The 22,309-nt window shown below is 34.5% G+C and overlaps 4 protein-coding genes and 1 pseudogene across 4 annotated transcripts; 3 read left to right on the forward strand and 2 right to left on the reverse strand.

Annotated features, from left to right (window-relative positions):
* Positions 393–788, forward strand: LOC18602807. Its single transcript, XM_007034419.2, has one exon. The coding sequence runs from the start codon at positions 393–395 to the stop codon at positions 786–788; it is 396 nt and encodes a 131-aa protein (XP_007034481.1).
* LOC18602808 lies at positions 2,252–2,686 on the forward strand. The gene has a single exon (XM_007034420.2). It carries the CDS (start codon positions 2,252–2,254, stop codon positions 2,684–2,686), a length of 435 nt encoding a protein of 144 aa, XP_007034482.1.
* LOC18602809 lies at positions 3,876–4,310 on the forward strand. The gene has a single exon (XM_007034421.2). It carries the CDS (start codon positions 3,876–3,878, stop codon positions 4,308–4,310), a length of 435 nt encoding a protein of 144 aa, XP_007034483.1.
* Positions 8,231–10,702, reverse strand: LOC18602810 (probable leucine-rich repeat receptor-like protein kinase At2g33170). Its single transcript, XM_018119103.1, has one exon. The coding sequence runs from the start codon at positions 10,700–10,702 to the stop codon at positions 8,231–8,233; it is 2,472 nt and encodes an 823-aa protein (XP_017974592.1).
* LOC18602811 lies at positions 15,256–21,873 on the reverse strand (annotated as a pseudogene).

Here is a 22,309-nt window from a genome sequence, read left to right on the forward strand (position 1 = left end):
TTACAAGTGATTGCTGGTAGTCTGCAGTGATTGTAGGCGATGGTCTGATCAATCATGGATCATGCAATTAAGAAATTATTCCCAACTTTAAAAGGACTATTTGATTTTCATCAAGGATAATACAAAATTTAAAAAGCTAATCCATTAACTGGGGACAGTTCTAAAATGATTGTTTTAAGGTAAAGCAGTACCAATAATTTTGAGGTTTTGTGCTAATTCGCAAAGTCATTGACCACCTACTTTTAGTTGCTCTATTTTGACTTCCATAGCTATATCTCTCCACTATAATCGAAAAGCTGTCCATCCCATCCTCGTGCATGTATTTTCTGTCACTTATAAAAGGGAGAGAAGAAGGGAAAAGAAATCGTTGACAACAAACATTTCTAGCTGACATGGGTGTTCGGACCCATTTTGTTCTGTTTCTTGTTTCGGTATTCATTTTGAGTGTAGCAGGGCTTGGCCAACATGACAAGGATCTGGCAACGGTTCATGTAATCAATGCCATGCCAAGGGACTCAGAGCCGATGCAAATCCGCTGCAGTTCCAAGTCTACAGATCATGGGATGCAGGAGCTTCATGTAGGGGATGATTATCAATGTGGTGTCAGAGAAAAAGCCTTGTATTACTGTGAAGCCATTTCGGGAAGACAAATAGCATCCTGGCATGCGTTTCAGCCTCGCAGAGATAAGAATCACAAGGCAGTTTTCTGGCTGGTGAAGGAGGACGGGTTCTATCTTAGTTGGGATAACTCTAGCTGGGTCAGAAAATCTGGATGGTACACTGAGTGAAATTTAGCATGTATTTCATTTCTTTTCTGCTCTTTGTTTGTTCAGAATTATTGTAACTCTGAGCCAAATAAGAATTGTTTCAGTTATTGCTTCTGATGAATTCTGGATTAAAATAAATCTTCCATGTAAAAAGGATTTCTTAAAATCTTCTATTAATGGTCACATGTTTACATCAAAATGATTCTTTAAATTTGCAGATATCTGAGCAGAGCAGATTTTTTATTTTTGAAAGTCATCTGAGCCGATTTGATGGCCATGAAAGTGATTCCCGTGCACATTAATTCTTTCTTTATTATGTTTAACAAGATTGACATATATATATATGGGTTTTGTTAAGGTGTGAGTTTAGAATACTCTATTTATAATAATATTTTTGTATGAAATAGAATAGTTAGCCGTTAATGTAATGATTTTCAATGTATTGGAAAAAATTTTATATAGTAATTATAGTGTGCCTAGTCATTAAGAAAACCTCAAATTTATCTAAAACCATTGACTTCAATTAACTATAGTTGCACGAGGCATGTGAAGTTCTCACCCAATTCCAGTTGGGCGGCATGTCATGCATGTGAAGCTTGTAAATTCCCTTTGATAAACTGATATCCTTTCTTGGAAAACATTTAAATTCTTCCCACCATGGCTTTATTAGGTGACAAAAGAACGTGGAAATAAAGAATAGATCTGGCAAAGTTCTTCAGAAAGTTTTGGTAATGCGGGGAAGTGGTTTGGCAAAACGAACATGATGGTTTTCCAGGCCTTAACAGTGAAGGGAAGGCCCTTTCTGGGGGCTGAATGGTCTGTCTTTCTTGAGCAGCAGGCCTTCGATTCAAAAGAACCTTTTTCTCATAATTAAGCAGCATTAATTGTGCATTTGTGTTAAATGCTCATAATTTTAATAATATTTATTTTATTTTTTAAAAAAATTTGACCTTTATATACATTTTATGGTTCATTGATGTATAAATACTATACGCTTACAATATATTAAATATAAATTCATTTTAATTAATTCTGTTTCCTTCTTCGAATTTGAACATTTTAGTGCAACCCATTTGGGAATAAATTTTTAATTGAATTTAGATCTTTTAAAATTTCCATTATTTGTACACATAATAGCATTGTTTTTTTTTTTTTTCTTTTTGTGTAATATTCCAGTCATTTTGCATATCCTATTTGGAAAGAATGTTTTATTTAAATTACGTACCTTATAAAGACCTTCCTAAATAGAGAAAATATTAATAAGAATTAATCTTAATTAAATTTGACAACTGTCATATACATAATTTTTCCTGACTTAGATAAACAGGAAAATTAATGAATTTATTGCATAAGTACTTTTATATAGAAAGTCTCAGTGTTTTAACTATAAATGCAAAAGTGGTTTATTATGTACCAAAAAAAGAGTGGCCTTAGTTATATAAGCTTCAAAATCATATAAAAATCAACAATCACATTGTCACACCATGGCTAACCTCAAAGAATTGCTCTTGCCTATGCTGGCGCTTTGCATTTTGTACCCATTGGCATTTGCAGTCAATGAAGATCTATTGTTTATCAAATACCATATTCACATAACCAACGATATGCCTCCGGATTTCCCTCCCTATATACCTGCTTTATCCCTCCATTGCAAGTCCAAAGACGAGGACCTTGGTGAGAAGGAACTGTCGGAGCATCAGGATTATACTTGGAATTCCAGTATAAACGATTTCAGAACCACCCTTTATTTCTGCAATGCTAGATGGGAAAAGAAGCAGAGGTATTTTGTGGCTTTCAAGGCCACGAGAGATGAACACCGCTGCCGAGTGTATCATAACTCTTGCTTGTGGTCAGTGAGGGGTGACGGAATTTATTTTAGCAACAATAATTCTACCTGGACTAATGAGTATCCATGGTAGTGAAAGAGATTGTAAAATGATTTTCAGCTTTTCCCTGTGAGGATAATTTGGAATTAATAAATGCTAATCCTTTTTTAATTGAATCCCTTTTGTTTTCTATGCGTAGCTTCATGTCATCATTATGCCTATTTATTTCGAGTGATGTTTGATCATTATTATAATCAGATGATAGGATAAGTTCATATGAGTGTGGTGTTTTTTGGTAAATTGGTTTGAAAAAAATGCTCCTCCCCTTCTGGTGTTTTGTTTTTTAAGTTGAAGGTTTTTATAATCAGATGACGAAGCTTGAAAAAATTTTTCAGATTGACTTTGAACTTTTGGGAAGCTTGTTGCAGATGACAACATTGTTTGCAAATCAATCATGGGAAATTAATCAAATTTAAAGGGTAATTTTATTTGGAGATAAATAAGAGAAAAAAAATAAGATAAAATTTTCAATCGGGTTTTGAATTCCATAATAAGATCATCAAAATTGACCTTACCATAAGGTTAATAAATTAAGATCATTAGATATTTAATTATAAATATTAACCATTGTTTAATTTAAATTTGTAATTTGTAAACTTAAATATTCAATAATTACTTTATAAATTGATTAAAAAATTAATTTTGACTTTATAGCAAGATCTATTCTGATAATCTTATTATAGAATTCAGAAATCAATTGAATATTTTATCTTAGTTTTTTTCCTTATTTATCTCTAAATAAAAATTAGGTTTTAATTTCATAGTTCATTTTTATTAGAAGTTTGTACATTTTGAAACAAGAGGAGTTAAAATATACTTTAAAAGTGAATTGAGGAGTTTTGTATTTATATTTTTTAATAAATACAATTGTCTGTTTTCAATAAACATAACACAACTGTTTGTTGGAACATGTGCATGTTAGAAATAATATTTGCTTAAATTACCTTATAATAGCTTTCCTAAGAAGAGAAATATTAAGAAGAATTAATGTTAAATAAATTTGACAACTCTCATATACATAATTTTTCCCAGCATAGACAAACAAGAAAAGTAATATCATTACTGCAAAGGACAAATCCTGGTACTTTCATATAGAAAGTCTCACTGTTCAATCCATTAATGGAAAAGTGGCTTAGTTTGTACGAAAAAAAAGTGGCTTTAGTTATATAAGCGTCAAACTTATATAGAAATCAACAACGACCCACATTTTCAGACCAACATCATGGCTAACCTCAAGGAATTGTTCTTGCCTATTCTGGCACTTTGCATTATGTACCCATTTGCATTTGCAATCGATGAAGATCTTTTGGTTATCGAATACCATATTCACATAATCAACGATTTGCCTTCCGATTTGCCTCCCAATATCCCTGCGCTATCTCTCCATTGCAAGTCCAAAGACAAGGACCTTGGTGAGAAGAACATGTTGGAGCATCAGGATTACACTTGGGATTCCAGAATAAACCTTTTCAGAACCACCCTTTATTTCTGCAATGCTAGATGGGAAGGGAAGCAGAGGTATTTTGAGGCTTTTAAGGCTACGAGAGACGAACACCGCTGCCGAGTGCATCATAACTCTTGCTTGTGGTCAGTGAGGGATGATGGGATTTATTTTAGCAACGATAATTCTACTTGGACTAATGAGTATCCATGGTAGCAAAAGAGATTGTAAAATGAATTTCAGCTTTTCCCTGTGAGGATAAGTTGGAATTAATAAATGCTAATCCTTTTTTAATTGAATCCTTTTGCTTTCTATGCATTGCTTCATGGCTTTTAGCTTTTGAAATCATTATGCCTATTTATTTCAAGTGATGGTTGATCAGAGTGTGGTGTTTTTTGGTAAATTGTTTTCAAAAAAATGCTCCTCCCCTTCTCGTGTTTTGTTTTTTTGGTCGAAGGTTTTTATAACCAGAGGATGAAGCTTGAAAAAAATTTTCAGATTGACTTTGAAATTTTGGGAAGCTTGCTGTAGATGACTATTTTTTGGGTTTGGTAGCTTGCTGCCAATCCTAGAGGTTTTCAATTTTACGGAATTTAGGCTGAAGGTGAAAAGAGTCAGATTTTGAAGAAAAAATTAAGTCTTAGTTGAAAATGGTGAAATCACTTAAAAAATTAAATAAAATATTCTAATTAAATTATGTATAATTTTTAAAATGTGTTTTTTTATTTTCTCTTTATTCTTTCCATTTTTCTTGTTCTTTTCTCGACGGTATTGAAAAGCATAATAGTTTTTTTTTTCTTCTCCTTCTTTTTCTATCTCTCTCCTTCGATTTCCACACACCACCATTTCTATAATAAAAGATCATTATCACCAAGACACCAATGGCACATAGTGAATTTTCAATGACTACAAAATTTTAATAAATTTAAGAGGGATGATGGTATTTATTTTAGCAACGATAATTCTACCAGGACTAATGAGTATCCATGGTAGTAAAAGAGATTGTAAATATATTATCAGTTTTTCGTGGGAAGATAATTTGGAATTAATAAATGCTAATCCTATTTTAATTGAATCCCTTTGTTTTCTATGCGTAATTTCATGTCTTACAGCTTTTGGTCAAGCTTTCACTACTAGTATTAGTATTTGGAGTTGCTTTTATATACGTTTTATCCTTTTTGTAGGAACCATTTTAATTTGTTGCAGCGCGGTGCAATATATCAAAGAGTTGAGAGAGGAAGTATGAGTATTTTTCAAATGTTCCCTATTTTAAGTTTAGATAAAAGGGGATTCAAATTTAAGTTTTTAAATATGAGATACATACACTCAAAACATATATCAATTTTTCTTTTTCCTTTTTTTTCCTTACATGATTAAGAAATGTAAAATATTGAGTTTGGGCACAAATGCAAATTTTGTCAAGGTACGTACATGGTATAGAGTATGATAAGGAAACTTTTAGAGAACTATTTAAAAAAAAATTTTTGCCATCAAATGTATTGTTGATTGCAAAAGATAACAAATTTTCTATATATTGATTAAAGATGGTAAAATTTTCAAGATATTTCAGGGAACTAAGTTAATAGGGGTGTTTCTAATGCTTGGGTTCTTGATAAGGGGATATTTGTTTGAACTCCTTTTTGTTTAGCCTGTATTGTTGTTAATTTCTCTTTGTTATCTTGGAATGAATAAATTTTTTTATTAAAAAAATAGTATTTTAAAAAATTTAAAATTATTTAAGAAAATTCAAATAAATCTTTATTTTTTTATTACATTCAAATAAGCTCATGTATTTTTATTTTGAGTCAAATAAATTATTATGATTACCAATTGATTAATTACTATTAGTCAAAATGTCACTTTATCATTTTATAATTTTTTTGGAAAGATAGTTTAGTTGTATTAATTTTCAAGATATGTACTTATCATTTGATACTTACATATAAAGTGAAAAATAACATACCACGTGGCATAAAAAATAATAAATGATGTATTGACTAATAATAATTAACTAACCATTAATTATAAAAGTTTAGAAACTAAATTAAATGTAATAAAAGAATAAAAATGTATTTGAATTTTTTTAAATAATTTAAAAAATTTTTTAAGTATTATAAAAAAAATTTCATACACAAGATTCTTGAATAAAACATTTTTGGACCACGTTAGATGTTTCATTGATTTGATTTATTTACCCTTTCCTGAATTTCTCTTCTCTCTCTCTCTCCATTTCTCCCTTCCCCTCATGGTTTCAAATTTCATGTTAAACATAGTTTATTCGTCACCAAAGTTTGGCCATCCTCTAAAATTGAACTAAAATGTGCAAATGCGAAATGGTAGTACTGATAATTAACACATCCGTCAATGTGATAATGTCGATATCAGTGAGACTCGTAGATCATTGTTGATTCCATGGATTAACTTTTCCTTCATCCATAGATTAATAGTTCTAGCCGTGACCCACCATTGCTAAGATCATGATATACGTAATCTAGCTGTGACCTACCATTGCCAAGCTCATGATATACATAAGCTAGCTGTGACCCATCATTGCCAAGATCATGATATACATGACCAGCTGTGACTTAAGTTAACCCTACGATTTAAGCAATTCCATTTTTTTTCCTTATTTGTATAAGTGAAGCTCCTATATATGCTTCTCTCTTAACTTATACAGACATATATAGATTGAATAGCACAACTTTTGACATATAATTATAGGAGGAATAATTCATTGCCCTACCAAACTTAAGCAAATGCTAATTTCAATTTTTTCTTTTACAAGAACATGACAGCTTATGTTATAAAGACATTCTCTCAAAATGGCAAGTCTAACTGATACTAAGATCAATCTGTTCATTCCAAATGATCCATCCTCTATAAAGCAAGAAAGGTATCATACAAACTCTCCACCCATAAAAAAGAAGAAGAAAGAAACTAGATTATTAGGTCATGGATTGTTTTATCAGACTTTTCTCGTCGCTGATCTTGCTTCTGCTCCTACTGACATGGTGTGACGCAGGTCTTCTTCAACACAAAGTCCATGTCCAAATCACTAACGATATAGCCAAAGGCTCGGACCTTACGGTACATTGCAAATCGAAAAACGACGATCTCGGAAATCAGGTTATTTCCTATCAAGGCACCTGGGAATTTCATTTCCGACCCAATGTTTGGGGCACGACGCAGTTCTACTGCAGCATGGCGTGGGAAGATCAATTCCATTGGTTCGACATATTCGTGGCCAACAGAGATTATTCGTATTGCCATGTTTGTCAATGGAGTATAAACCCAGATGGTCCATGTAGGTTCAATTATGGTACTAATAAGTTTGATAATTGTTTTAAGTGGAACGATAATTAATGTTGCTGCACTTAATAATAGCCACATGTTTTTCATTGCAAGAAGTAAAGTCATATTTTTGTGCTGTTTTGATTTGGTTATATGCGTGTCGACCAGGCTCAGTACCCGTGCATCGAACTGTTGATTCGTATTACTTTTCAATAATTCATTAAAAAGAAATAATTATATATTTTTTATTGCATGTAATAGCCAGAACATTCTTTGCTTGCTTGAAGCAAGAAAAGTTTAGTCATTTTTTTTCTATGGAAAAATCTAATAATTTTAGAAAACACGATAACATTACAATTAAATTCAGATATGAATAACACAGATAAAATGATATAAGAGAATACATATTAACATTCAATCATAATAAATTAAAGTAAAATGAAAGTTTTTTAATTTAATTTGGGAAAGGGGATATATGTACCAATAACCTAATCTCACTAAATAAATTTTTTCTTTTTTAAAAAGCAAAATTAAAGAGTTTAGATCTTGTTTTGTTGAGCAATCAACCTCTGACGGGCTTCATGTCCCGTAGATAAGAAGAAGCCGATCCACAAATGTTTCATTTACTATAGAATTTAGTCAGGAACAGTAGATGCTACAGAGCATTATAAAAGTCCTAGCAGTTTCAGTCATAATAGCTGAGCCAAAACAAAAAAAAAAATTCAGTCATAATAGAAATTTAGAGTTCTGTTCTCAAAATTCCAAGCAAGGAAAGGGAAGTTTGAAATTATTGTAGCAGAGCTACACTTACAAGTTGATAACATACACTAAAATAAAGTTGCTAGCTAGGAGAGATTGTCTACCAAAAAGTAGTAGCAAGGGTTTATTATGCTTTTTTCTATGTAATAAAACCAAGTGTGTCTCCAATAAGGATTTATGTATAAAACTAGAGCAAAACTCAGCAGAATGATTATGTAAGTCACAACGAAACTCGCTCTGAAGCTCTTCATGTCAATTGAAGTTTCTGGTTTCAACACTAATGGTCCTCGAACAACTGAGCAAGTTTTTGGCAACGGCATTTCATAAAGAAAAGGATTACCCTTATAGGATGGATTTCCAATAAAGCTGCAGGAATTCATTTTCTTAAACAGAGGTATGGCAGGTAAAGGTCCGGTTAAGTTATTGTATGAGAAGTTTAATTCCACCAAGCTTAACAGGCCTTCAAATGTCGTCGGGATCTTACCACTCAAATGGTTGTTATTCAGTATGAGGACTTCAAGCAAAGCAAGTTTCCCAAGCTCCGATGGTATACTGCCAGTGAGATTGTTAAAACTGAGGTTCATTGCAATCTGCAAGCTCGAAAGAAAACCCAACTCTGGAGGTATCTCGCCAGAAAATACATTGCCACCCATCTGCAGCTCAATCAAACGAGAAAGGCTTCCTAAAGATGCAGGTATATTTCCAGAGAATTTATTGTCTGATAGTGTTAAAAGCTCAAGCTGGGAAAGGGTTCCAAGCTCATTTGGCAAGGAATCTACAAAACTGTTGTGGCTGAGATCAAGTCGTTCAAGCATCTTGCAGTTAACAATCTCTGATGGAATCTGTCCTGTCAGCAAATTAGACGAGACATTTAAAAGCATGAGTTGAGATAGTTTACCAATTTCCTTTGGCAACTTAGAAGTGAAGTGATTGCCAGCAATTTGAAGCCTTTGAAGCTCTCTGCAATTTCCAATCTCTGGAGGAATTGACCCAGTGAAATTGTTGTCGTCCAATCTGATAGAGTAAAGATTCACCAGATTGCCTACTTCTGAAGGTAAAGTACCTGAGAGCCTGTTCCCATTTAGATTAAATCTTTTTAATCTCTCGCAGTTCTTGATCCCATTTGGGATATTTCCGTGCAGCTTATTAGCCCCAAGGCTTAAAAAAACAAGGTTAGCATGCCGACAAAGGAAAGGAGGTATTTTTCCTGTCAGATGGTTGTTTGTAAAATCAACCTCCATAAATGGGCTGTATACTCCAAGCTGCTGAGGAATGGTACCGCTCAGAGAATTGTCAAAAGGCAGCAACTGATGCATTTCAGTCAAATATTGGAAACCATAAGGAATGGGACCTGTGAGATAATTGGTTGCAAGGTCAAGCATTGTCAAGTTCCTCAAGCTACTAAGCTCGTTTGGTATGACTCCTGTAAGCTGGTTGTGGAATAGGTTCAATAAGTATAGACCCTTAATCTTGCTGAACTCAGTTGGGATCTCACCAGTCAAATAATTCTCTGAGAAATCAATTTCTGTTGCAAGAGATAGATTCCCTATCTCCCTTGGAATGCTTCCATTCAATTCATTCGTGTAGAGGTACAACACCCTAAGAAACTTGCTGAACTCAGTTGGGATCTCACCTGTCAAATAATTCTCTGAGAAATCAATTTCTGTTGCAAGAGATAGATTCCCTATCTCCCTTGGAATGCTTCCATTCAATTCATTCGCGCAGAGGTACAACGTCCTAAGAAACTTGAGGTCTCCTATTTCCACGGGTATCGGCCCCGTAAGAGCATTTCCACCCAAGTCAAGGCTCTCAAGGTTTGAACAATTTCCAAGCTCTTTTGGAATAAACCCTGATAACTGATTCTCCCATATCCATAAAGCTGTCAAGTTTCCAAGCATTCCAATCTCTTCTGGAATTTCCCCTCCAATGCGGTTGTGGGCGAGACCAAGAAATTGCAAGCTCTGACATCTACATATCTCTGCAGGAATGTTGCCAGACATTGCGTTCTCCCCGACTCGAAATATCCTCAACTTTTGGAGATTGCCAATAGAACGAGGCAATGTGCCAGTCAAATCGTTGGTGTATGCCACAAACTCTTCAAGTGAAGACAAATTTCCAAGCTCCTCTGGAATTGGACCGCTGAACTGATTTGCTCTCAAATAAAGGATGGTCAGAAGCGAACAATTTCCAATCTCCTTGGGTATGTCTCCCTTGAACTCATTGTAAGATAGATCAAGATAAGTCAAGTGGATCAGACCACCAATACTAGGACTCAATATTCCGGAGAGATTCATTGAATTCAAATCAAGAGACCAGACAAATGGGTCGTGATCCGAAGTGCAATTGACTCCTATCCATCCGCATGGTGTCTGATCAGTGGACTTCCAGTTTCCAAGAAAATTGAATTCATCTTGGAGCCCATTCTTGATTTCCATCAGGTATTGGCCTTCAGAATTCAGCCCCTCTGAATCACTGACCAGTAGTACTGTGGCAACAGCAAGTAACAACTCCACCAACCTCCCTTCGAAGAGTCTGCTCTGTTCGAACTTTCTCAACATTTTGGTACTACTGAAGAACAAAGTCTATGCAGATTTTGTGATTCAATGAATCTATACTTGAAAAGGAAAAGAAAAATGTTGGCTGCAAAACCGTTGATTTATAAAACAATATTGTATCATATAATTGCTGTTAATAATTGAAAAGATTCATGCATTCACATTTGGCTCCTAAAGGACGCATTAGCAATTTTTAATGAATTAATGATGAGAAATTCAAATTCATTCTTAAAGATAATCCAACGCAATCATTTTTTCCACACGGCATTGTGGAATCATTTTAACATGAATTTTTAATGTAAAGTGTGGTGAAAGAATAAAGAAATAAATTTCAGGAGGTAAGTCTAAAAGTTAGTGTCTGTATGACTGGTTAAGTGGTTTAATTATCAACAAAGAAGAAATGTATATATATTCCTCCTTTATCAAGTTGGAATGCACTTTATTGACCGAAACAAACAAAAATGCAATAAACATCAAAAACATGAAAAAAGGTAGTTTTAATTGCCTTTGGTAGGAGGGAAAGCGATCGTGGAAAGAAATTTCTTCTTTCATTAGGAGGAAAATACGAGGACAAAAGAAAATTAGGGTGGATTTGCACCTTTTCTTTCCCTACAAATTCTTATTTTTAAGCCAATCTTCTTTGCAAATTCTTTCTTTCCCCACTCTCCTTTTGTTCCTCCTTTATGTACCAAAAATATCAACAAAGACGCTGCAATGGTTATTACGCTACAATAGTCTCCCATTTTTGTTGCTAGAATTTTTTTTTTTACGTGATCGTGTGATTGAAGGTATATATATGGCCACTCTTATTTTCCCCAAACCAAATCCTTAGATTAAAGATATAAAGAAAGAAGTTAACTGGACAAATGTTTGTTTATTTTGATGAACGTCCCAAGTTTGAATATTGAGATAGATGGAATGAGATTCATGCTGCTTTTCAATTATTTATCACAAACAAATTAATAGGGTATAGTTTTGATTGAATATTATACCTATAGGCTTAGGAATATTTATTTCTTGCTGCGGATTAGTTTTGTAGTTGTTGGTAAAAATTTATTTTCTTGTATCATGTTAGGAATAATCTTTTTTCTAATCAAAATAAAAAAATATATAATAATTTCAATAAAAAAACTTCTATGCATAAAAAACATCATAATAATTTTAACAAAGCCATAATTTACACTACAGTTTTCACATTTATAGGAGTAGCGCAAATTTAGAGACAAGACAAAATTACATCTTAATTTTAATATTAACGTAAAATATCTTAAGACCTTTTTAGCTTTACTCATAATTTCACATGAGTTCATTAGTTTTCGAAATGTACAATTCACCCAAAAGAATATCTTCCATTCTGCATGAGTCCATAGTCTCCGAAATATAAAATTCACTCTAAAAAAAATCATTCGTAAGACAATTAATGTTTCTACTAGTTTAATGACGTGGTAATATTTTTTGAATAATTTTACTTTTTATTAATTCTGAAAATTAACACACTATATAAACTATAATTTTTTATTTTTAAGTTTTTTCTCCTATTCAAAAAAAAAAAAATTCTCTCTCCTACCTCTTCCCAGAGCACCAGATTCGGTTTTGAATAGGTAGCACCAAATCTGGCTCCAACTTGATCTCCTTCCCCCCCCGCGCTCCACAGGGGACTTGAACCCCTTACCCCGCACAACCCAAGGGAGCACAAATCGCCCAAGAGCGGGGGGGGGGGGGGGGGGGCGCTCCCCTAAGGGAGTGTCGATCCCTCGAGAATGCCATAGATGGTGAGATCCAGTCATTGTTTGAGAGAAAAAAAATAAAAGTATTTTAATCTTTTCATATTTTTCGTTAATAGTGTTTGCACTTTTGGATCTCGTTGTTATTTCGAAAATTAATGGATCTATATGAAATTGTGCTAAAAAATTAGGAGATATGGATATTTTACCCTTAATGTTAATAATTAACTAGATTTTTTTTTTAAAAAAAGAGTTTTAATTTTTAAAATTACTTTGAGTTATACGTAAAAGGGGGAACTGAATTGAGATAAGTTCAAAATTAAATGAACATTATACTGACTAAAGAATCCCCTCATGTCAGCCAAAATAATAGCTGCTTTAAATTGCCAATCAGATTCCCCCATATGATTCCAAGAACAGACTGCTTTCTTCAAAGCATTTCATCTCTATTTTCTACCACATTAAATGACTACTTTAATTGGATACTCTATATGGCTAACACCCCTGAATATGACTCTGTCAAGGTTCTCATATATCAGATGAAAGCCCATTTTACTGCCATATAATTTTGCCATTCTGCTAACCAACAGAAAGCAGTTCACCAGCAAACATAAATCCTTCAACTACAAACTCCTTGCTGATCATGAGGTTGCTACACTTACATGTTGATAACATAAACTACAATAAAGTTGCTAGCTAGGAGAGATGTAGAGTTTTATAAAACTTGAGAGTTATATAGAGAGAGTTGCTAGACAAGAGAGAGAAACGAAACAGAGGTGAACACCGCCAGTTTTCATTGTCCATTTTCATATAGATTACAATTTGGGTCTTACATACATAGAACAAAAGATGTAACAACACTTATTTTCAGTCAATCACAGCTCCTAAACTTGAAAAGATTCATGCATTCACATTTGATTCCTAAAGGACGCATTAGCAATTTTTAATGAATTAATGATGAGAAATTCAAGTTCACTCTTAAAGATAATCCAAAGCAATCATTTTTTCCACACGGCATTGTGGAATCATTTTAACATGAAATTTTTAATGCAAAGGTTGGTGAAAGAATAAAGAAATAAATTTCAGGAGGTAAGTCTAAAAGTTAGTGTCTGCATGACTGGTTAAGTGGTTTAATTATCAACAAAGAAGAAATGTATATATATTCCTCCTTTATCAAGTTGGAATGCTTTATTGACCGAAACAAACAAAAATGAAATAAACATCAAAAACATGAAAAAAGGTAGTTTGAATTGCGTTTGGTAGGCGGGAAAGCGATCATGGAAAGAAATTTCTTCTTTCATTAGGAGGAAAATACGAGGACGAAAGAAACATAGGGTGAAATTGCACTTTTTCTTTCCTTACAAATTCCCTTCTCTTAGCCAATCCTTAGATTAAAGATATAAAGAAAGAAGTTAACTTGACAAATGTTTGTTTATTTTGATGGACGTCCCAAGTTTGAATACTGAGATAGATGGAATGAGATTCATGCTGCTTTTCAATTATTTATCAAAAACAAATTAATAAGGTATAGTTTTGATTGAATATTATACCTATAGGCTTAGGAATATTTATTTCTTGCTGAGGTTTAATTTTGTAGTTGTTGGTAAAAATTTATTTTCTTGTATCATGTTTTGGTACATGACCATTTGAAAAAATGATAAATGTATGTATTTTCCTACTTAAAACAGTCAAGGTTGAATCAGCTTCTTTCTAAATAAAAAAATACAATAATTTAAATAAAAAACTTTTATGCATAAAAAAACATCATAATAAATTTAGCAAAACAATAATTTACACTACAGTTTTCACATTTATAGGAGTAGTGCAAATTCAGAGACTTAAGAGAATTACACCTTAATTTTATTATTAGGATAAAATATCTTAACACCTTTTAATTTTATTCATAATTTCACACTGGTTCATTAGTTTCAAAATGTACTGAAAAGAATATCTTTCATTCCACATGACTCCATTAGTTTCCGAAATATACAATCTACCTTAAAACAATATCTTTCATTTGTTTTTGAAATATACAATCTATCGTAAAAGAATATTTTTCGTTGGACAATTAATGTTTATGTTAATTTGATGACGTGATAATATTTTTTAAATAATTTTATCTTTCATTAATTTTAAAAATTATTATACTATATAAATTATAATTTTTTATTTTTTATTTTTTTCTCCTATTCAAAAAAAATTCTCTCTCTTACCTCTTCCTACGACCGGAGCACCAGATCCGGCTTTAAACAGGTAGGCCAAATCCAGCTCCGGCTACATCTCCTTCCCCTGCGCTCCATAGAGGAGCTGAACCCCGCACTGCGCTTCCTAGGGGAGCACAAATCGCCCAAGGGGGGGCTCCCTTAAGGAGTGTCTATCCTTGGGAGCGTGCTAGAATCTAGTCAGATATGGCCATGGATGGTGAGATCCAGTCGTGGGGTGGTCAGCCAACCACATTGTTTGAGAAGAAAAATATAAGAGAAAAAATAAAAAGTATTTTAGTCTTTTCATATTTATTTGTTAGTGGTGTATAAACTTTTGAGTCTCATTGTTTATTTTGAAAATTAATGGACTTACTTGAAATTATATTTGAAAGTTATGAGATTTAGATATTTTACCCTTAATATTAATATTGAACCAGATTTTTTTTAAAAAAATTATTTTTTAAAATTACTTTGAGTTATACGTAAAAGAGGGAACTGAATTGAGATAAGTTCCAAATTAAATGAATATTATATTGACTAAAGAATCACCTCATGTCAGCCAAAATAATAGCTGCTTTAACTTGCCAATCAGATTCCCTCATATGATTCCAAGAACAGACTGCTTTCTTCAAAGCATTTCATCTTTATTTTCTACCACATTAATGGCTACTTTAATTGGATACTCTATATGGCTAACACCCCTGAATATGACTCTGTCAAGGTTCTCATATATCAGATGAAAGCCCATTTTACTGCCATATAATTTTGCCATTCTGCTAACCAACAGAAAGCAGTTCGCCAGCAAACATGAATCCTTCAACTACAAACTTCTTGCTGATCATGAGGTTGCTACACTTACATGTTGATAACATAAACTAAAACAAAGTTGCTAGCTAGGAGAGATTGTCTACCAAAAAGTAGTAGCAAGGGTTGATTATACTTATTTCTATGTAATAAAACCAAACCTGTCTCCAATAAGGATTTATGTATAAAACTAGAGCAAAACTCAGCAGAATGATTATGTGAGTCACAACGAAACTCGCTTTGAAGCTCTTCATATTAATTGAACTTTCTGGTTTCAACAGTAATGGTCCTTGAGCAACTGAGCAAGTTTTTGGCAACGGTATTTCTTAAAGAAAAGGATTACCCTTTTTTTTTTGAAAGGCAAGAAAAGGATTACCCTTATAGGATGGATTTCCAATAAAGCTGCAGGAATTCATTTTCTTAAACAGAGGTATGGCAGGAATTCATAATCTCACCCCTTTCCCCTACTAACTATTTTTTTTTGCACGTCTCAAACAATTTTTTTAAATTGGTGGGAAAAGGCGATAGAATTCAATTTTGGATTGAAGAATGGATTGAAGGAATCATCCTGCAGCATGAGTTCTTGAGAATATACGCTTTAGCTCTTAACAAAGTAGGGAGAATCAATGAGTACGGGAACTGGCAAAACAAAGAATGGAAATGGGAGGTCCAATTGAGAAGAAGAATTTTTGGGTGGGAGGTGGAGCAATGGAGTAATTTCAATAATCTATTGGAAGAAATACAACTCAGTGCTGATATGCCAGACATCATAGTATGGAAAGGCACCCCTTCAGGAGAGTGTTCTGTCAAAAATTTCTGCTATCAATATCTGAAAGATGACAACAACAAAAATAACTTGTGGAAGAATGTGTGGGTCAATTTAGCTCCCTTCAAAACAGAGATCTTTGTGTGGCAGGTTCTTCAAGGGAGGGTGGCTGTCAAAGAAGAGCTTGTGAGACGTGGTTTGATGAATAGGAGTGCTGCTTTCTGCCCTTTGTGTAATGAGGCTAACGAGACTGTTTCACACCTTTTTATTCATTGTAAAAAATCCTGGATGATTTGGTCAAGCTGGTGCAACAAATGGGATATTGCTTGGGTCATGCCGAATGACACCGCTACTCTTTTTAATTCGTGGAACGCGGTTGCTATTAAAGAATGTGAAATCTCGATATGGAAAATGGCTTTCTACGCTGTGGTCTGGTCGTTGTGGCTATTTAGGAACGAAATCGTTTTTAACGGGAAACATTGGGATCAGGACCAAGTTTTTGAGCTTATCAAACTCCGAGTAGCTACATGGGCCAAGGCTAAATGGCCATTTTTGCAAAATAGTGTTCTGGACATCTATAGAACACCAAAGGCAGGAGTAGATATCAAAAAGATTAAAAAAGAGAGACCTGAGGTGCAATGGAAAGTGCCAAAGGAGGGGAAAATGAAGTTTAATGTTGACGGCGCTGCGAATGGGTGTCCGGAAGAGGCAGGACTAGGCGGGATTTTAAGGGATGATAATGGGACTACAAAAATGATCTTTTCTAAATCCATAGGAAGAGGTGATTCAAATTTAGCTGAAGTGTTGGCAATAAGAGAAGCTTTTTACTTTTTTCAGCATCAAGATGGAGAAGCACACATATAATGGTGGTTGAAAGTGACTCCAAGAATGCTGTTCAGTGGATTAACGAACCTGAAAAAGCCCCATGGAGGATGAGAAGGTGGATCCTTCACATTGAAATGTTAAAAAGAAAAGTGGTTCAATGGGAAGTTCAGCATGTCTTCAGGGAAGCCAACCAGCAAGCTGACAACTTAGCAAAAACAGGGATAGGAAGAGTTCAAGATCTGCTTAACGTTTGGGGGGAGGCTTCTAATATCAACGATTGAGTCTGTTGAGAGTCTACTTTTGTCTCATCTTCTCTTGCAGGTGTTGAGGCAGAGGATTTACCTTTAAGGGTGGTGAACTTTTTCTTTTTTGGTTGAAAGCATTAAATAGATTTGTTGGCTTAACAGGGGAACGTCTCCTTATTCTTACAAGCCTTTGAACCCTGTGTTGATGATTGGGTTTTGCTGTGTTTTTCTTTTTGTTCATTTAAGGTTGGTGTACAGGGTCTTTTTGCAGGTGTGGTTTTTGATCACCTGGGTGTTGGAAATGATTTTGTAGGAGTATACCCCCTTTATTTTGTACAGGGCATAATAGGTAAAATTTCTGTAAAGAGATGAACTTTTGTTCCCATTTCTTTTGAATACTATGGAAATTTCAAAAAAAAAAGGTAAAGGTCCGGTTAAGTTATTGTATGAGAAGTTTAATTCCACCAAACTTAACAGGCTTTCAAATGTTGTCGGGATCTTACCACTCAAATGATTGTTATTCAGTAGGACTTCAAGCAAAGCAAGTTTCCCAAGCTCCGATGGTATACTGCCTGTGAGATTGTTAAAACTGAGGTTCATTGCAATCTGCAAGCTCGAAAGAAAACCCAACTCTGTAGGTATCTCACCAGAAAATACATTGCCACCCATCTGCCGCTCAATCAAACGAGAAAGGCTTCCTAAAGATGCAGATATATTTCCAGAGAATTTATTTTCTGATAGTTTTAGAAGCTCAAGCTAGGAAAGGGTTCCAAGCTCATTTGGCAGGGAATCTACAAAACCATTGTGGCTGAGATCAAGTCGTTCAAGCATCTTGCAGTTAACAATCTCTGATGGAATCTGTCCTGTCAGCAAATTAGACGAGACACTTAAAAGCACGAGTTGAGATAGTTACCGATTTCCTTTGGCAACTTAGAAGTGAAGTGATTGCCAGCAATTTGAAGCCTTTGAAGATTTCTGCAATTTCCAATCTCTGCAGGAATTGGCCCAGTGAAATTGTTGTCATCCAATCTGATAGAGTAAAGATTCACCAGATTGCCTACTTCTGAAGGTAAGGTACCTGAGAGCCTGTTTCCAATTAGATTAAGTCTTTCTAATCTCTCGCAGTTCTTGATCCCAGTTGGGATATTTTCATACAGCTTATTAGCCCCAAGGTTTAAGAAAACAAGGTTAGCATACCGAGAAAGTTGAGGAGGTATTTTTCCTGTCAGATGGTTGTCTGAAATTTCAAGCAGCGAAAGAGGACTGTATACTCCAAGCTGCTGAGGAATGCTACCACTCAGAGAATTTTCAAAAAGCCGCAACACAAGCATTTCAGTCAAATATTGAAAACCATAAGGAATGGGACCTGTGAGATAATTGGTTGCAAGGTCAAGCATTGTCAAGTTCCTCAAGCTACTAAGCTCGTTTGGTATGACTCCTCTAAGCTGGTTGTGGAATAGGTTCAATGAGTATAGACCCTTAATCTTGCTGAACTCAGTTGGGATCTCACCAGTCAAATAATTCTCTGAGAAATCAATTTCTGTTGCAAGAGATAGATTCCCTATCTCCCTTGGAATGCTTCCATTTAATTCATTCATGTAGATGTACAACTTCTTCAGCAACTTGAGTTTTCCAATCTCCATGGGTATCTGCCCCACAAGGCCATTTGCTATCAAAACAAGTGTCTGCAGGTTCGAACAATTTCCAAGTTCCTTTGGAATAAGCCCTGTTAGCTGATTATTCCATAACCATATATCAGTCTAGTTTTCCAGCATTCCGATTTCCTTGGGCAGTTCCCCTCCAATATGGTTTAGGGCAAGGCCAACAAATTGTAAGCTCTGACATCCCCTTATTTCTGCAGGAATTTTACCAGAAATTGCGTTGTCACCTGCTCTGACAATTCTCAATTTCCGGAGATTCCCAATAGAACGAGGCAATTGTCCAGTCAAATTATTGGTGTATGCCACAAACTCATCAAGTGAAAACAAATCCCCAAGCTCCTCCGGAAGAGAACCAGAGAGTTTGTTATTGCATATATTCAAACTTCTCAAATAAGAAAGCGTACCTAATTCACCAGGGATTGGATCACTGAACTGATTATTTTTCAAATGAAGGAACTCAAGAAGTGAACAATTTCCAATTTCCTTTGGAATATGTCCCCGGAGCTCATTATAAGACAGATCAAGATATGATTGGTGGGTCAGACCACCAATAGTAGGACTCAGGGTTCCAGAAAGATTCATTGAATTCAAATCAACAGAGCATACCCGTGGCTCGTAGTCTGAAGTGCAATTGACGCCTATCCACCTGCATGGGGTCTCATCAGTGGGCTTCCAGTTTCCAAGATGGTTGAATTCATCGAGAATACTCTTCTTCAACTCTAACAGGTATGTGCCCTCAGAATTCAGCGTCTCTGAAACACTAAAGACTAGTGTCGCAACGAGTAACAACTGCACCAACCTACTCCAAAGAGACTCCTTGGTTCGAAATTGCTCAACATTTTGATGTACGTACTAAAGAAGAAAACAAATGCAGATTTTGTGATTCTTGATTCAATGATCTATACGTAAAAGGAAAAGAAAAACGTTTGTTCAAAATCCATTGATCATTTGAATATATATTTTCTTTAATTTATTGACTTGACAGAATCTATTCTGTCAACCTCCCTTATTAGATAGGATCGTATGGTAGAGGACCCCAATTCTACTAAGACCATCGTATTTCATCAGTGCTGTTAATCATCGAAGCTCTGCATTGGAATTTCGCACCAACCAGGCGCATTAGTAATTAATCAATGAATTAATGATGAGGAATTAAAGTTCATTCATAATGATAAATCAAAGTATTCACATGTTCCACACGGTGTTGCAGAATATAACCAAAATATTCATCATTTTAACATGGAATTATTTTGAAAAGAATGCACCCACAGAGCATTCTCTAAAAGAAGAAAAAGACACTCATGAGTCTCCAAGAATATTGATGTTGAAAGGTTCCCTGGTCCAAAAGATATGATTTTAATAATTAGAACACGATTAACGACTAAGGATATTCAAGATTATTTTAACGAGACCTTGGTCATGGTCCAGTGTTTGAGATTAAAATCTTCTTCTTTTGCTAGATTTACATTTCTTTGCTAGATTTTCCTGTCGGGAACTAAATAGCGTGTGACTGAAGGCTATTACTATTATTTGTCCCAAACCAAATTCACAAATCCTAGTAGCACCACCATGTAAGGACAAAAGAAAAAGCACAACGATAAAGAAACATGTTGACTGGGCGACCATAAAAGTCAGGGCTTCCAAGGTCTCGAGGAGTTTTCAGAGTTAATGTGGAAGATTTAATTGGTGGGATATTGAATATATACTTAAGAGGCCCTGGGCATTGCTGCTGTGAGATGGTTAGCTTCTTGCCAAATATTATGGTTATGACACAAATGTGGAGATTGAAGTTGATACTAAAGCTGTAATAAAATGTGATAAAGAATTAGTAGTACCCAATTCACCAGGAATTGGACCACTGAACTGATAATCATTCCAAAATTAAAATAAAGAAAAAAATTTAACATAACAATAAATTACACTACGATTTTCACATTTATGAGTAGCGCAAATTTGGAGACGGGGGAGAATTACGTCTCATAATTATAGATTAACATGGAACCAGAAAATTGGAGGCAAAAAGAGTTTTATTGTTAAAAAATGACTTTGAGTTTTTTTTTTGGAAATAAAATTACTTTGAGTTATACATTAGAGAGGGAACCGGGCTTCTCATATTGTCTTTGATTTACCCACATGTTTTATGACTGTTTCTCATATTCTCTTGCATTAAAATGGGCTTCTCGGCTAAGCCATATTTGTACTAGGTTTGTGTTTCTCTTTGCTATATTTTATGTAGTGGCATTTTAGTTTCAGGTGTTTGAATCATGGTGGGTAACACTCAGCTCTACTCTTACACTGTAAATTTCAGTGAAATATATATATTAAATAAATCTTACTTTTGGCAGAGGAAAAATATAAAATAAAAGAGGGAACTGAATAGATAGAAGTTCAAAATTAAATGAACATTATACTGACTAAAGAATCACTAAATGTGACACCGAGCATTTGGTTCATTGGTTGGTATATTATTCTTCTGCCAAAAGAGCAGGGTTTGAGTCTTCCCTCCCCTAATTATAAAAAAAAAAAAATTTTAAATCACCAAATGTGAGTCAAAATAATAGCTGCATTAAATTGCCAATCAGATTCCCTCGTATGATTCCAAGAACAGACTGCTTCCTTTAAAGCATTTTCATCTTTATTTGCTACCACATTAAATGACTAGTTTAATTGGATGCTATATATGGCTAATAACCCTGAATCTGACTCTGTCAAGGTCTCATATATCAAATGAAAGCCCATTTTACTGCCATATAATTTAGCCATTTCTGCTAGCCAACATAAAGCGGTTTACTCGCAAACATGAATTCTTCAACTACAAACTTCTTCCTGATCATGAGGTTGCTGCCTCTAACATTGATTTTCATCGCGAGCGAAGCGCGTTTCAAGGTACCTAAAGCAGATGTAATAATCTCTAATGATTTGAACGCAGGCTTAGACCTCACCATCTATTGCAAATCCAAGAACTCTGACCTCGGCGTGCTACTTCTTCCTTACCACAACGACTTCAAGTTCAAGTTCCAGCCGAATTTCTGGGGCACGATGCAGTATGACTGCAGCATGCAATGGAAAGGAGCTTTCCGTTGGGTCGATATTTACATACAAAACAGGGATAGCCCCCTTTGTGATCGTTGCTTGTGGAATGTAAGGGCCAAATGGTCCCTGTATGTTTAATTATAAAACATCCAAATACGATATCTGCTACCCGCGGAACATAGATCCTTAATCACATCAATATTCGCAATAAAGATTTACCTCATGAAATAAAGGCGCAAATCATGTTGATTGTGTGATCTGAAATTTCTTGCTGATCATGTTTATAATAATTTATTGATTTTTTTTTTTTTTTGAAAATCGTAGGGCTAATGTCAATTATCTGTCTAT

This window comes from Theobroma cacao, chromosome 4 (genome assembly GCF_000208745.1).
Source record: "Theobroma cacao cultivar B97-61/B2 chromosome 4, Criollo_cocoa_genome_V2, whole genome shotgun sequence".
In the NCBI taxonomy this organism is placed as follows: Eukaryota; Viridiplantae; Streptophyta; class Magnoliopsida; order Malvales; family Malvaceae; genus Theobroma; species Theobroma cacao.